This window comes from Chelonoidis abingdonii, chromosome 3, assembly GCF_003597395.2.
Source record: "Chelonoidis abingdonii isolate Lonesome George chromosome 3, CheloAbing_2.0, whole genome shotgun sequence".
Lineage (NCBI taxonomy): Eukaryota > Metazoa > Chordata > Testudines > Testudinidae > Chelonoidis > Chelonoidis abingdonii.
This window is the reverse complement of record NC_133771.1, coordinates 115,573,589-115,589,231: the sequence shown is the minus strand read 5'-3', so window position 1 is coordinate 115,589,231 and position 15,643 is coordinate 115,573,589. Positions and strand designations below refer to the sequence as shown.

Sequence of the window (15,643 nt, the reverse complement as noted above, 5' to 3'; positions counted from 1 at the left end):
TTGAATTTCTCATTAATAGATATGAAATTTTTCACCTGAGATTTATATTGAGGCAAAAGTAAGGTTCAAGTATAAGTCAATTAGTTGCTCATGACATCTTGTATTTCATCTATGAATCAGATTGCCCTCAGACTGACACCCACTCCCACGTCTGTTCCTACCATTCCATTTTTCTCAATATCTGTCTCATGTATGTTCTTACTTGACCTTGACTCTCTCTGCTTCCTTGCCCTTTTGTGAAAGACCAGAATTCACAGTCAGTGTGGTTTCTACAGCCAGGAACTACAGGAGAAAATTAAAGTAATATTCCAAGCAACATTTATGCTTCTGGCACACAGTCATCTGTCTATATTTGTAGAAACACAGAGTTTCAACACACTGATTCAGCTTATAATTATAATAAACAATAGGATTCTATTACAACTTGTTTTCACACATTTTTAAAAGATTTTCATGCACATTGTAAATAAAAAAATCTAAAACTTGCCATACTAATGACATTAAATATTTTATATAAACACACATCCTACATAAGAAACAATGTATTTGATTTTAAGAACTTCCCTCCACCAACAAGTTTGGGGTACTTTGTGACAAAACTACACCAATTTACAATGGCTGAAGATCTGGTCCTACATACTTGAAACTCACTTTTAAAATGTTACAAACAAACATAATCAAGGATATCCACAACGGGAAATGTTTTTATTTCAACGCACCAAACCCTGTTTATCTGAGTTTGCCATTTGGCTATGGCACACGGTGTGTCTTAATAAAAGATATTATCTTACTGTTTCTGAAGGAGGTCAATAACACCCTCAGTTAGATCTTTGTAAGCCTCAAATATGATTTATGACCCTGCTGGTGGGCATAGTGCATCAGTTATAAATATTTAAAAGGGAGGATTTTGCCCCCATTTATATTTTCAATTTGTGCCAGAAACAGACAGTGGGGATTTTTTAAATAACTGGTTCATCTTTGTCATATCTTTGAGACTGAGCTATTACGGAGTTTGTTGTTTTTACCCCTTTGAGATCAGCACCAACTATGAGTGACTAAATTCCATGGTAATGGCTTTCCTTTTCATTCCTTTCCATATTCTAATCACTCTGCATGCAAAGAAATGGGAGAAAAGAAAGTTTATTCTTTATCATTATTTCCTAGTCCAGATACAGGGGAGAACTATGGTAAGCTCTTAGGAGCTGGGTTTACGACTTCTTAGTATTTCTGCATAGTACTTGTGATAAATGAAGGGACAGTGGGGGTGGTGCTCCCTTTTATGGACACTCAGCCAGCCAGTTAGCTATAAAACACACTGTTAGGAACTGTTCTCTACTTACTTTACTGTAAAGGGTTAACAAGCCCACAGGTAAAAAGGAAAGGAGCGGGCACCTGACCAAAAGAGCCAATGCGGGGGCTAGCACTTTTTAAAATTGGGAAAAAAACTTCCCTTTGTCTATGTGTTCTGGTTCTCTGGGAAAGAGAGGAACAGGGAGCAGTTATGCTATGAGAAGCTTTAAGCCAGGTATGAGCATAGATCATCAGATCATACTTAGAACTACATATCTGGAACCCTCAAATGTGTCAGTAAATCAGGGAATGTCCAAAAAGACGCAATTATGGTTATTTCTTTTATTTCTTATTGGCTTGCGGACTCCTCTGTGCTAATCCCAAATGCTTTTTGTTTTGCTTGTAACCTTTAAGATGGACCTCAGGAAGGTTATTCTTGACATTTAAATTTTGTAAGTTGTTTTTTTAAATGTAGCAAAAGCCTAAGTTCCAGATGTATTTTCTTTCTTTTTGTTTTTAATAAAATTTAGCTTTTTTTTAAAGAACAGGATTGGATTGTTGTGTACCTAAGAGGTTTGCGCATGTTGTTTAATTAGCTGGGGGCAACAGCTAATTTCCTTTGTTTTCTTTTTCAGCTCTTCCCCGGAAAGGGGGGGTGAAAGGGCTTGAGGGTACCCTACAGGAAGGAATTCCCAAGTGAGCCTTCCTGGGTCCCAAGGGGTTTATTTTGCACTTAGGTGGTGGCAGCATTTACCTCTCCAAGGTCAGAGAGAAACTGTGACATAAGGAGTTTAATACAAGCCTGGAATGGCCAGTATTAAATTTTAGAATCCTTGTGGGCCCCCACCTTCTGCACTCAAAGTGCCCAGGTGGAGAATCAGCCTTGACAGCATCTAATACAATAGGACTCAGATATTATTTATTTGTATTACCCCAGTGCCTAGGAGCCCTAATTACACTATGCTAGGTGCTGTACAAACACAGAACAAAAAGACAGTGCCTGCCTCAAGGAGCTTATAATTGGACTAAGAAGGCTTAGATTTTTATCATTAAATGTTGATAAACTTCAATTTCACCATACACCCAGGCAAACTGATGAAAAATATTTCCATTGATAATAATCAAAATTTACAGATAGACAAAGAAAGAAAAATGCTGCTTGAGAACTTATTAAAGATTGAGTTAATGCTATTTAGTTTGTATATTTTGTCATAAGATGTTGGTAATTTGCAGTTTAATAGGCAAAGTTTTGACATTTTAAATCTCAATGTCTATTGTTATTAAATAATTGTCTAACCACCCATAAATTCCCATAACTGTGAACATGTAAGTTGATAAAAATAAAAATTGCTTAAAAATGATCAATATGACCCTATTGATTATAAAACAAAAATCAAATTCTGTCAAGCCTACTTATAATCTGAGTATAAAACAAAAGACAACAGCTGGACATAGACAGAGTACAAGGGAACAATGTTAGTCAGCATGATAGGCAGCAGTCTCAGCACACCAGCGACCTATCCATTTTCAAACTTTTGAATGAGGCACTACTGCCTAACAAAGTTCTATTTGTGCTGGACAATGTGTGACTGTCAAGAATGCCAACCCTTTTCTACACTTTTTGAAAGTCTACAAAGGCCAAATCCTATCAGTTGCTCTTGATTTGTATGAGCATAACTGACAGAACGTGTGTCAGTGTTTGGGAACTCAAGATGTATGGGCACTATAGAAGTGCAAAGTATTATTTAAGTTAATGGAATTGTGCCAGTATACACCAATATACAATCTGATCCTCAGAGACTAATTACTACCGCCACTAGTATGTTCTCTGTTATATGATTTAAATTCCATCTGCCACTTGTTTGCTTGAAAGTCTCCTGCTCTCTGTTCACCATGACTCATTTTAGATATTATGAGTAGCATTTTTTAAAAATGGGTGTCTAAAGTTAGGATCTGAAGCACATTAGAGCAGCAAAGGTGCTCAACATTTTTTAAAAACAAGACTTATTTAGGTGCCTAAATATGGACTCAGAAGCTAACTTAAAGCACCCTTCTTAAAAATATTGGCCTACATGTCTAGTTTTGAGGGTTATTTATTCCCAAGTAGTTGTGTATCTAGGTAACCTCTGTACTGTAACTGAAATACAGTAAACATATTATAAACACACATACTAGCAGTGTAAAGCCTATGCTGCTATATCAGGGTAAACAGTAAAGTCATGTGTATACAAAAGCCAAAAATGGCTGGGAACTTCAAGGTTGGAGACTAAAAAACTGAAAATCCCAGTGATATTGATCCTAGTGATATTCTAAACAAATGTCTTAACTGCACTTGTAGCTGCTTCCATCCCTTTTCACTGATTCAAGCTTTTTAGGCTTCAAAGTCAGACACAGGCCTTGTCCACACTCGTGGAAGCATATAGGGTAGGTATAGCCATAGGCAGTGTCGACTCTGTGGGTGTTCCAGGGCTGGAGCGCCCATGGGGAAAAATTAGCAGGTGCTCTGCACCCACCAACAGCTCCTCGCCTACTCCTCCCATTCCTGCACTGCATCCCCGCTCCTCCCATTCCTGCCACCTAACAGTTGTTTGGTGGTGCGTAGGACTTTTGGGGAGGGAGAGGGAGGAGTGGAAACATGGTGCGCTCAGGGGAGGAGGCAAAGAAGAGGCAGGGTGGGGGAAGGGGGTGGAATGGGGGCAGAAAGGGGGTAGGGCTGGAGTGGGAAAAGGTGGGGTGGAGCAGGGCCCAGGGAAGGGGGATGGGGAGGGGGAGTGTCGAGCACTCACAGGACAGAGAGGAAGTTGGCGCCTATGGGTATAGCTATGCGCTGCTGTAAAAAGGAGGGTGTGTCCCAGGGCAGTGTATATCTACAAGTGTCAGGGAAAGGCTCTGGCAGTGGGGAGGCAGCAGAGAAAGGCTCTGGCATCTCCCTGCTTCTAGAGCCTTTCCCTGCTGCCATAGTCTTTCACTACAGCGGGAAAAGGGTCTGGCAGTGCAACACTATATTGCTAAAAATAGCAGTGTAAACAGAGAAGGCACTTCTTGGGCATGTAGACAGCTATGTTCTGGAGTGTCTTTATTCTACTTGTCTAATCAGTACATCACCATCTACACTGCTATTTATACGTGTGCAAGGGCGGTATGCAGTGTCTGTACTCTACACACCACCATAAATGTAGACATAGCCACAGAGTGACATTCCTGAGAAGGAAAAACCAAAAAAGAGAAAGAGAGATACTGTATCCATGTTTTCTCTTTTAAAGAGCTGTTTTTCTTTTCTTTATGAACAGCCAAACTAGAATTAGAAGATTTAATGCATGAGCTACATATTGCAAAAAATAGAAAGTTAAAATGGAAATGCTGATATATTGATGCCTACTAGGTAGGAAGACTAACTATAAAAAAGGTAAAAGGCTGGTTAATTTTAGTGCAAAAAGAAACAATGCCGTAACAGCATTTTTTAAAAAAATCTACATATATTAAAAATTTTATGTTCTATCTTCCACTGTCATTTGCAGCACAAAACTGGGTTAGCTTTTTTTTTTAAAATGTAACATTATTACCTGGGAATTATCTTCTGCACTCAAGAATCTCATATTTTGATTCACATCCAAATAAATATCATTTACATTTTCATCACTTTCAATGACAGAAGGGAGGGTGGATGCAGGACTATATCCTCTTTTGATAGTAGATGATGGAAAATGGCTATATAATAAAGAAAAACTCAAATACATTAATAGACATACTTGTTTTTAACGTGTCTTCATAACTATCTTATCTGAAAAATAAGGATTTGATTTACAAAACAATCTACACTTTTATGTCCTTTGCTTATTTTTTTCACCCCAGTAGGATAGCAGTATACCTAAGCAGTGTCATTACGGGCTTACCACCACGTGCATACACACACAATATAAGTTTTCCATCTAATTTTTAGAGGAAGCCATATACCTGTACAGCAAAGTTACAAAACATCATTACTAATGGTTGACCTTCTGTGGCCACTGAGGAGAACACATCCAGAAGACTGATACCAGAGGAGGCTGGGGGAAGCGGGCTTTTTGGCTATAGGAAGCAGTTTCGGTTTTTTCTTCAAAATTCGTCTCCATGGATACAAGACAGACAAAATGTGAAAAATCTATGTAGAACCGAATCCTACTCCCATTGAAGTAAATTGAAGTTTCGCCTTTGACTTCAGTGGGAGCAGGAGCTAATCTACAAATATTACAGCATTTTATTTATAATTATTACTCCATTTACTATTTCAACACATTTCATTCATAGATATTTCTCCATTTTAAGGCAAATTGCTTAAGGTACAGAATAAAAAATAAGTCAAGCAATTTTCATTATGTATCATCTATATAATTCTTTTTTACAAATAAAAGGTAAGAAATTTCATCATCTCAATAACATTAAAGAATTATATTATAAGACAATAACTGCTTTTTTAAACGGTTGTTTGTAGTGTTGTTGTATTGGTCCCAGGATATGAGGGAGACAAAGTAGGTAAGGCAGAGCATGTCTACACTTACCTCCAGAGCGACCGATCCAGCAGGGGTTCAATTTATCGCGTCTCGTGAAGACACAATAAATCAACCGCTGAGCGCTTTCCCATCGACTCTGGTACTCCACCGGAGCAAGAAGCGTAGGCAGAGTCGATGGGGGAGCGTCAGCAGTCAATTTACCGCAGTGAAGACACTGCGGTATGTAGATCTAAGTATGTTGACTTCAGCTACGTTATTCATGTAGCTGAAGTTTCAAGTTGCATAATTTAGATCAATTTCCCTCCCCCGCCTCCCAGTGTGGACCAGGCCCATATATCTTTTATTGGGTCAGTTTATGCTGGTCGAAGAGACACAGAGTTCTTCTTCAGGTCTGGGTAAGGTAATGTTTAGCGTCACAGCTAAATACCAGGTGGTACAGACTGTTAAGCATAAAGAGACCATTCAAGATGAAGTGAGCAATTGACACCTCTGCAGTCATACAGCAAAGGAGGGTTAGTGGGTACAGACCAGGGGTCTCAAACATGCAGCCCATGGGCTGCTTGTGGCCTGCGAGGCTCTTGCCTGTGGCCCACCAAGCTCCCTGCACCCCCACCCCACCCCCACCCCTCTGCCTACCCGCGGGATTGCCCCCTGTGGCGCTGCGAGCCCTGTGCTGCTCTCTGAAGCGGCTGGCAGCACGCCCCTTCGGTCTGCGGGGGGAGGGGAGAGGGGAAAAGAGGCATAGGGCTCCTGCACTGTCTCCTTCCAGGCACCGCCCCCCGCAGCTGCCATTGGCCGGGAACAGGGAACCGCAGCCAATGGGAGCTTCGTGGGAGGTACCTGGAGAAGTGGCAAGAGCAGCAGATGCACGGAACCCTGAGCCCCTCCCTCTCCCCCAGGGGCTGCAGGGACGTGGTTCCAGCTGCTTCCTGGAATGGAGGGGCATGGGGCTGGGTCTGGGGGTTGGACGCTGGGGGCTAGGGCAGGCAGGCAGGGAGCCTGCCCTGGCCCCGGTGCACGCCGCTGCCACCCCGGAGCCACTCTAGGTAAGCGGTGCCAGGCTGGAGCTCGCACCCTGAACCCCTCCTGCACCCCAACTCCCTGCCCTGAGCCCCCTGCCGCATCCCTCCTGCACTCCCTGCCCTGAGCCACCTGCTGCACCCTGCACCCCAACCCCGTGCCACACCCCTCACCCCCTTGCACCCCACACATCAACTCCCTGCCCTGAGCCCCTTGCCACACCCTGCACACCTTCTGCACCTCAACTCCCTGCCCTGAGCCCCCACTGCACCCTGCATCCTTTCTGCACCCCCAGCGGCAGCGTTGGGGCGGGGACTTCGGGGAAGGGGTTGAATGGGGCAGGGAAGGGGTGGAAAGAGGCAGGGCCTAATGGAAGAGGTGGAGTGGGGGGCGGGGCCAGAGGCAGCAAGGGGTGCGTGTCAGTGATGCGGCCCTCTGATCAATGCACTAGTCCTCATGTGGCCCTCGTAGTCATTTGAGTTTGAGACCCCTGGTATAGACTGTTGTAATGAGACATAAAACCGGTGTCTCTGCTGAGTCCATGACTTTTAGTGTCTAGCAAAGTTATGAATTTAAGCTCCCAGGCTCGTCTTTTGAAGGTGTAAGGCAGGTTTCCTTTGAGGATGAAGACTGAGGAGCTAGATATGGAGGGACTGTTAAAGCGTTTGTCCCTGGGTGACACAGTGTTTTTATCTTTTATCATTCTTCTGTGAGAGTTCATTTGGCAGTGTAGTGATTGTCTGGTTTCACCCACATAGTTGTTCTTAGGGCATTTGATGCACTGATTGAGGTATATCATGTTACAATATTCATATGTAGGACCCATGGATCTTGAAAGGTTTGTTACAGGGGTGTTGATCATTGTAGCAGTGAAAATATGTTTGCAGGTTTTGCATCTGTTGTTCCAGCAGCATCTAGCGCTTCTTTGAGTTGATGTGTCTTGGTTATGGGGAGTTTGCTTCTAACGACAAACTTGGCAAGGTTCAGGGGTTGTTTGAAGGCCAAAATACAGGGTTCAGAATATGGTTCCCATCAAGCATGGGTTGTAATTGTTTGATGCTACCCCATATAGGTTCCAGCATGGAACAGAAGGGGTATAGGGAAGTCACATCCATGGTGGCAAGGTTGGTGTTCTGAGGGAGGTTGTTAATGTTGTGGTGTTTTTGGAGAAAATTAGTTGTGACCTAGAGAAAACTGGCCCTTCATGTGGTTTGAGGATGGTTTCTACGAGTCCTGACATGCCTTCAGTAAGCATGTCATAGTCAGATATGATGGGTCTACCAGGGTTCCCTAGTCTGTGTATGTTGGTAGTAGACAGAACACCCTACACCAGTGTTCACACAGGAATTTAGGATATTGTCAAATCCTTTCCCAAACAACTCCAAGAGGAACTCTACAAGTTCGCACTGGGGTGGGTTCATCAGGGCGAACTTGTAGAGTTCCTCTTGGAGTTGTTTGGGAAAGGATTTGACAATATCCTAAATTACTGTGTAAACTGTGGTGTGCGGTGTTCTTTGAATTTTTTATAGTAGGTGGTGTCAAAGAATTGTTGGTTGCCTCCTTGACATAGTCATCACAGTTGAGGACTACAATGGTGCCTCCTATGTCTGCTGCTGTGATCACTATCTGGTGGTTGGATTGTATAACTGTCCTCTTGGCAGTGGAGAGATTGTGGGGGATGTAATGTTTGTTAAGGATTGAACAACTGACTTCTTTCCTGAAGCAATAAACATGATGATCTCGTCTGTATAGTTTCATCCATTGGAGGAGTCCAGTCAGATGATTCTTATAGTTCTCAAAATTAGTATGCTATCAGATTTTGTGATGAGGCAGAAGTTCAGTCCCTTAGGGAGTACAGATAATTCAGCTCCAGTTAGGGGTAATTTTATTCTTATCTGATGATACTGGGGCGTCGTATAGTGTCCATGTGGTGGGTCCTGGTGTCCTGATCTCTCCTAGATGTAATGTTCTGTGAGTCATGGAGTTGACTTAGTTGATTCCAGGGCACACTGGACTGTTTGTGACTTTGTTACTTCCTTGTCTCCAGCATGAAGGGGTGTATCTTATGGTAGGTGCAATACCAGTGCAATACCAGCCTTTCAATCACTTCTGCCCCACCACAGAACCTGACACCATAATAAAATGTGGAGAACTAAAATAATTATTTCCCTGATTCCAACTCAAAGAATTATTTCATCACAAAGACAACACCATCCACAACCTCCACATCCCCACTGACACCCATGAGAGAAAAGAATCATCTGACTGGACACCTCACAGTTATGCAGTTGCAGTTGTGAATGCTTCTGCAAATTAGACCACAAATTAGATCACAAATGCCTCAAGTTGAACACCCTGAAAATGAGAAACATATAGTGGTCACCCGTGGAAATTTTGGTTTACATGGCTTGCTCAGCATCACACAGGAAATCTGTGACAGAGATAGGGACAGAATTCAAAACTCTGTTTAGCTGGCTTAACCAGGAGACCATCCTTTTTCTTTCTGCAATCCTTGCCTCAGTGTAGGTCTACACTTACAACATGTCCAGTTAGCATCGGTATGAATAGCAGTGTAGACAGTGAGGTACTGTTTAGGCAAGTAAGGTGCTCTACATGTCTGAATCCTACCGTATATATGCTACACAGCTCTCTGCCCACCCAAACAGTGTCTTCCAAACCTACACGGCCAATTTTAGCAGTATAGCATCCCACTGCCAGAGCCTTTCATTGCCATGTGTAGATACATGTGGATTTAGCCTGCCTTTCACAGCAATGTGTAGCTACATGTATCCTATACGTCACTGCAAGTGTGGACGAGGTCTCACTCATAACACACCTTCCAACTTCTGCAACTAATGAAGCAGAATGTCCTACAGACAACAGTTTCCTTCACAGCACAACCCTGATTTATCCTCAAAGCAAGTGTCCATCCTAAACGAGGCAGGGGTCCTATGGAAAAAATAATATGTGACCATGTAATTTAAGACTGCATCAAAATGCATATACATAAGAGGGCTGAATTAAAGTTGCACAGAGAGCTTTAATACTGGTATTTCCTAACTTTTGACTGCTTGACTTTGCAACATTAATGTGCTTTTAATGTGGTGCTTTTCAATGTAATAAAATATATGGTGGTAGAATTCTTCATGCAAGTGCAAAGGAAGGGGCCTGTTAGGAGAGAAGCATTGTTAGCCAGACAGGGTACTCTCTGTTCCTGGAGATTTATGTGAAGTTTTTTTATACTCATGTGTACAAAAGTCTTTGACTGTGAGTTGAAACAGCTCAGCTTCCTAACAATGTTGAAGTATTTGTTACCAGCATTGCAGATGGTTGAAAGAGGCACCTTTGCAAGCATGTTATGGTATTATCTACTGCACCTGTGAAAACATAACTTCAGGAGACACAAATGGCCTGTTGCTCCATATTATCTAAAGGAAGCCAATGAATAGTTCTAAGCCAGCCTTGCAATGGTTTCCTCTGAAGTCTGGCTAGAGGAATGACATATGTGCAAGAGGCCATGAGGCTCAATAGAACAGAGAAAATATGAAAACTATCTGAAGATATTCTGAAGTAGAAAAATCATTCTGAGAAGTCTGAAACCTTTCTTCAGGAGAAAAATTGCTGTCACAGATCTGGAGTGTAGAACTGATGACATGAGCTCCATTACATGAGCGCCATGAATGTGAAAGGGACCTCTTAGAGGTTCCATTCTTTGGCCCAATGAATCAAACAACTGGCAAAATGTCTTGAGGGCAGAGTGAAATCTCTGAGGCAAGTAGTCTTTTAATCAACAAATCATTGAGTTATGGTTCTTTTTAAGAGTATAATCATCCTTGTGATTGAGATCCTTGATGTATTGCCTTTCTGGCAAATCCAATATAAAGCTGAAAATGAAAACTTTTCCCACCTTTTCTTTTACATGTGACTAACATAACTATCAGCAACTGCACCTTACACTGTACTTCAAGAAGAACACATTCATAATTACCCCTCAGCCAGAAGCTTCAGGAAGAATGCAAAGTGGAGGAAGAGGAGAAATTTAAGAAAGAAGCAAATTGAGCAGTATCCATTTCTTCTATCATTTACAGGTAATTTAAAGTAAATTAGTTCCTGAGGCCAATTTTCATATTCAGCTAAAAATCACATATCACTCATAATTGTCGGGAGGATTATCTTAACATTTAATAACCTCTCAGACATAAGAGGAACATTGAGCATCTTTACTGCAAATCTCATCTTTCAATGCAATAACAAAAGGAGAAAAGAAAAACAATAAAAACCTATTATAAGAAAATACTTAAGAGGCCTGATCCAAGCCCTGATGAATTCAGTAGAAAGACTCTATTGATTTCAGTGGCCTTTGATGAAGCCCATAAATATTTGAAGAAAGAAAATCCCCCGTTTTGGACCAAATGATCCATGGGGTGTATAGCAGGGGTTGAGAGAAGAGAGAAGAACTGTCTGGCATACAGGTCAAAATAATGTAGGAAAGGTAAATGGGAAACATGTGCACTGGAAATTCTGGATTTCAATTGCTCCTAGACATTCTTAATTTAAAAAGGGATCATTTCTTATGCAATTACATCTCAAAGAAGACCCTTGAGTGAGCAATGAAAGTAAACAACTTGTTTGCGTATTATAGATAAACACAATACTTTGTTTTTATATTGGTTACATGATGAATGTTGAACAGAAATGTTAACACTATATTGAAACAAATAAGTGCATTCCCTTATTGTACAGGAAGTTTAATGTACTTACGTATTTGTGGGCATTGCAATAGGAGAGACTCTGTAATTCAGAAATGGGCTAGCAATCTCGATATACTGTTCAGGTTTCTTTATTATAGGTTCTGAAAAAATAAAAAAAAAAGATTATTATGAGTTTTAAAGCACTAAAGCCAGTGATATTGTTCAAAATAAAAATTCTCAAAAAAGGGTTAAGACTGGCTACTTTTGGTACAATTCAAGGTGAAATCTGACATTACAAGGATAGCTGTATATACTGAACCATTAAAGTTCCAGTTAACTGTACTTTTGTAAAACAGTGATTTTTGAAAGTACAGCTTTCAAAAGATTTTAATGCAGCAGGACTTTTGAAATATGGAGTGGACATTTCTACAACTTGGTTTTGCAGTGTCATTTACTATCTATGAGAACCTTTTAGTCCCTTAACATAGTTGCAGCTGAATAACCCAATAGCTTCCTGCAAGCAACCAAGCCATATTGGGTCAAATCTTGACCACCTAGTTCAGTTATTACCCCATCCTCAAGAAAACTGCAGCTGAAGTCAATACAAGTTTTCCCAAGCAAGGAATTAAGGATTTGGTTCATTTCAAATAAAAAAATGTAACACATAAGATGCTGAAAAAAACCTGTCTTAATTCATACCATCTACATGCATGAAATGTCTGTAAATTAGACTTACCACTGCATTATTGTTCAAAGTGAAAATTACTAATATTCCTAATGAAGAGTATTTGAGAAATAACTATTAAGGACCACATTTTTAAGAGCACATGCACACAATTGGAATAACTGAATAAAAATGGCCCATTAAATTTCCAACTAGTTATTTAAGGAAACTTCCTGAATTCTTAGTGAAATACTGTTAGGCGATTTTCTGATCTGCAAGACTCTCTACAAAGACTTTAAGAGCAAGTCTATGAGAACCCTCTTAGACAATTATGAAGTTGCTGTTGAGGAAATTTAAGCCCAAAAGACGGCATGTCTTAGAAATGTAGGCCTGCTTCCTGTTCCGCCATTACTGCAGTTAGTGCAAGAATGGAAGAGGACAGTCAACAGTGCCTTTAAATAAAGCTCTGTGTGCACACAGAGCTTATATCCTGCCATGTGCTGATTACTCTGAGCCTGAGCCAACAAGGATAGACCTACACTGCAGCTCTGAGCTTCCCAGCCAGGATAGACACACTCGTGTACGCGGGGCTCAAATATAACAAGCTAAAAATAGCAGTATGGATGTTGCAGTTCCAGCAGAGCTTCAGGCTAGCCACCCGAGCTCAGACACACGGTGTAGGTGGACCTGAGAGCCCAAGCTGATGACAGAGTCATCAACATTCAAACTGCAATTTTTAGCACAGTAGTTCAAGCTTTGCTAGCGCAAGTCTGGCTGTCTGGTATTGGGAGCCTTGTGCCCAGTTGCAGTGTAGATATACGGTTTATGTATGTGAATAGGATCAATAAAGTCAGTGGGACTATCCATACGCTTAAAATAAAGCACGTGTTTAAGCACTGTGCTATCAACATCGTGTCCCTATAGCTCTAATAATAATAATAATAAATAAATAATTTCTCAAAGCTTTCCAATTTCTGTGTTCTCAGTTAAAAAGCGGTTAAGTGCATCACTGATTCTCTCCAAATCTAATTCAGGTTTGGGGATTTTTTCCAGTTATGATATATCCTGCCTCTACAAACACTCATTTATGAAAGAATGGGCAGAAAAGCCTTAAACAAGAGTGCAAAAATAAGGAGCAAAATTCAGCTGCGATGTAACTCCACTGAAATTATGTGCCAGGAGTTTCCACTACCTTGGTTCACAACTGAAACACTAAGAACTTTAACTGTGTTTCATAGTAAATTAAATATATTTTGTAAGGTCTGAGTAGACAAACCTTGAGCTTCATCTGTCACAACAGTTTCTTTTTTCGGGCGGATAAGTTTCCATCGAGGAATTGGCGGTGGCTTTGGTGGAGCTATCAGAGGACATGACCTAGTCCTAGTCACTAGCACAGGATGGCTATATACGTGGGAAAGTCCATACTGCCTCAACTTCTCAGAGGAATCAGCCTGCAAAATCCAGAAGGATAAACTCAGAGACGGCAGTTTTCCTTTCCCATGCTAATAGAGCTAAACAGTAAGCCTACAGAATCTTGAAAAATATTAGATTTAACATGAAATATTCAGTCAGCTCCTTGTTCGAAACATGTCTAGCAATGATGACTGATCAGGAATCAAAATTTAATGGCATGTTTTTGGTTTAAATACATTTTACTTGTAATGGATTTATCGTACAAAAGTTGTTTCAGCCACAACAATGTGTTTTTCAGCTCTGGAGATAAACACAGAGTGATACTGTGTCACAGCAGTGTAATGAAAAAAGGAGGAAGGCTGACATTTTGTTTTAAGAATGTTTTTAAAAATATTGTAAGCAGAGTCAGGATGAGCTCTACCCTGACATCTGGCAGTGAATTGTGGCGAGTGTGGAAAAGAACTTCAGGGGCTGATCTGGTTTGCAAAGGCACACCCACCTGGACTAACATGAGCCCACAGCAGCCCAAAATCGTCACTTTGGCAGCTGGGGGATCCCCAGTTTCTTTGTTATTGGGGCAGGAGGAATAAAGTGTTGTTACCCTGATTATGTGAATGAAGGACCACGAACTGTTTTATGACAGAGGGTCTCACTATCAACTAAGTATCAGAGGGGTAGCCATGTAAGTCTGGATCTGTAAAAGCAGCAAAGAGTCCTGTGGCACCTTATAGACTAACAGACATATTGGAACATGAGCTTTCGTGGGTGAATACCTACTTTGTTGGATGCATGTGACGAAGTGAGTATTCACCCAGGAAAGCTCATGCTCCAATACATCTGTTAGTCTATAAGGTGCCACAGGACTCTTTGCTGCTTTTACCATCAACTAAGTAGCACTTGCTAGACAAGGGACATGGGTTCCAAAACCCAGTGAATTGAGAGAGGCTGGGGGCAGGTATTTGTACCTGGTGGTGTGGGCCCCTTTTGTGAACCCGAAACACCCATTTCAACTCCTCCTCTCTCCACTGTTGAATGTCAGAGCTAATTTTGATTCCATTAGGAATCTAGTTATGGGCTGCTGAGCTGAATTCACTTCGGGCTAATGGTGCACCAGCACTGGGGCTCCCCTACTACAAGCTGAAATTGCTAAGAGCTGAAATCATTAAAGAGCTAAAGTTTCTCAGAGCTGAGATCACTGAGTGCTGTGTTAACTAGTGGGGGAGCCTGAAGCTATATTGCTAAGTGGTTAGCAGAGTGGAGCGTAGCAGTTTGCAGGGACAGCTGGAGCGGCTCACAGGAAGGCTGGTGGAGCGGAGTGGCTGGCAGAGCAGAGCAGTTTGTGGGATGGTTGGAGCGGCCCACAGAACAGCGAGCGGAGTGGAGCTGAGCAGTTTGCGGGGACGGCTGGAGGAGAGGAGCGGCTGGTAGAGCGGAGCAGTTTGTGGTGAAGGCGGAAGCAGAACCCCACAGAGAGGCGAGGCAGTTGGCCTCAGACCACGTTAGGTGCCCCTTAATACCCCCTCCCTTTCCACCCAGACTGGGGGGGTAAAACCTTGCATATAAACTTTTGAACTCTGGGGCCGCGCTGACCCAGGACAGAGGCTTTTGGGACTGTAAGTGATTCTTGGGTTGCTGGACTCAAGAGACTTTTGGGGTGTTGGACTTTGGGGTCTTTGGGTGATTTTTGGGTTGCTGGACTCAAGAATCAAAGGGAAAGGACACGGCCCAATTTGCCGGGGTGGGTCTTTACTCATGGTTTGGTCTATGAACTCTAGTTGTGGTGTTTTCCCAATTTAATGCTGATGTCGTTACCTCATGTTATTAAACATTTTCTGCTACACCAAGACTCTGTGCTTGTGAGAGGGGAAGTATTGCCTCTTCGAGGTGCCCAGGGGTGTGTGTAATATTTTCCCAGGTCACTGGGTGGGGGCTCGAGCTGGTTTTGCATTACGTTGTTGGGAGGGGACCCCTATGTACTGAACCCAGCCCTTGCTGCTATCAACTCGGCCTGGCAGAAGGGTTACATTATTTTTCTGAAGTGTTGGCCACAGCTTCATGCTGACATCTACAAGATG

General features: G+C 41.9%; 1 protein-coding gene across 4 annotated transcripts in view; it reads right to left on the bottom strand.

Moving 5' to 3' along the window:
• ADGB (androglobin) overlaps window positions 1-15,643 on the bottom strand; it is a 236,172-nt gene that overhangs the window by 133,798 nt on the left and 86,731 nt on the right. For all 4 annotated transcript variants that reach the window (XM_075064028.1, XM_075064027.1, XM_075064029.1 and 1 more), the window contains 3 exons: window positions 13,432-13,606; window positions 11,562-11,652; window positions 4,854-4,998 (listed from right to left, as the gene is read on the bottom strand). In XM_075064028.1, coding sequence (XP_074920129.1) covers window positions 4,854-4,998; window positions 11,562-11,652; window positions 13,432-13,606 — 411 coding nt within the window. The remainder of the gene's footprint in view (window positions 1-4,853; window positions 4,999-11,561; window positions 11,653-13,431; window positions 13,607-15,643) is intronic.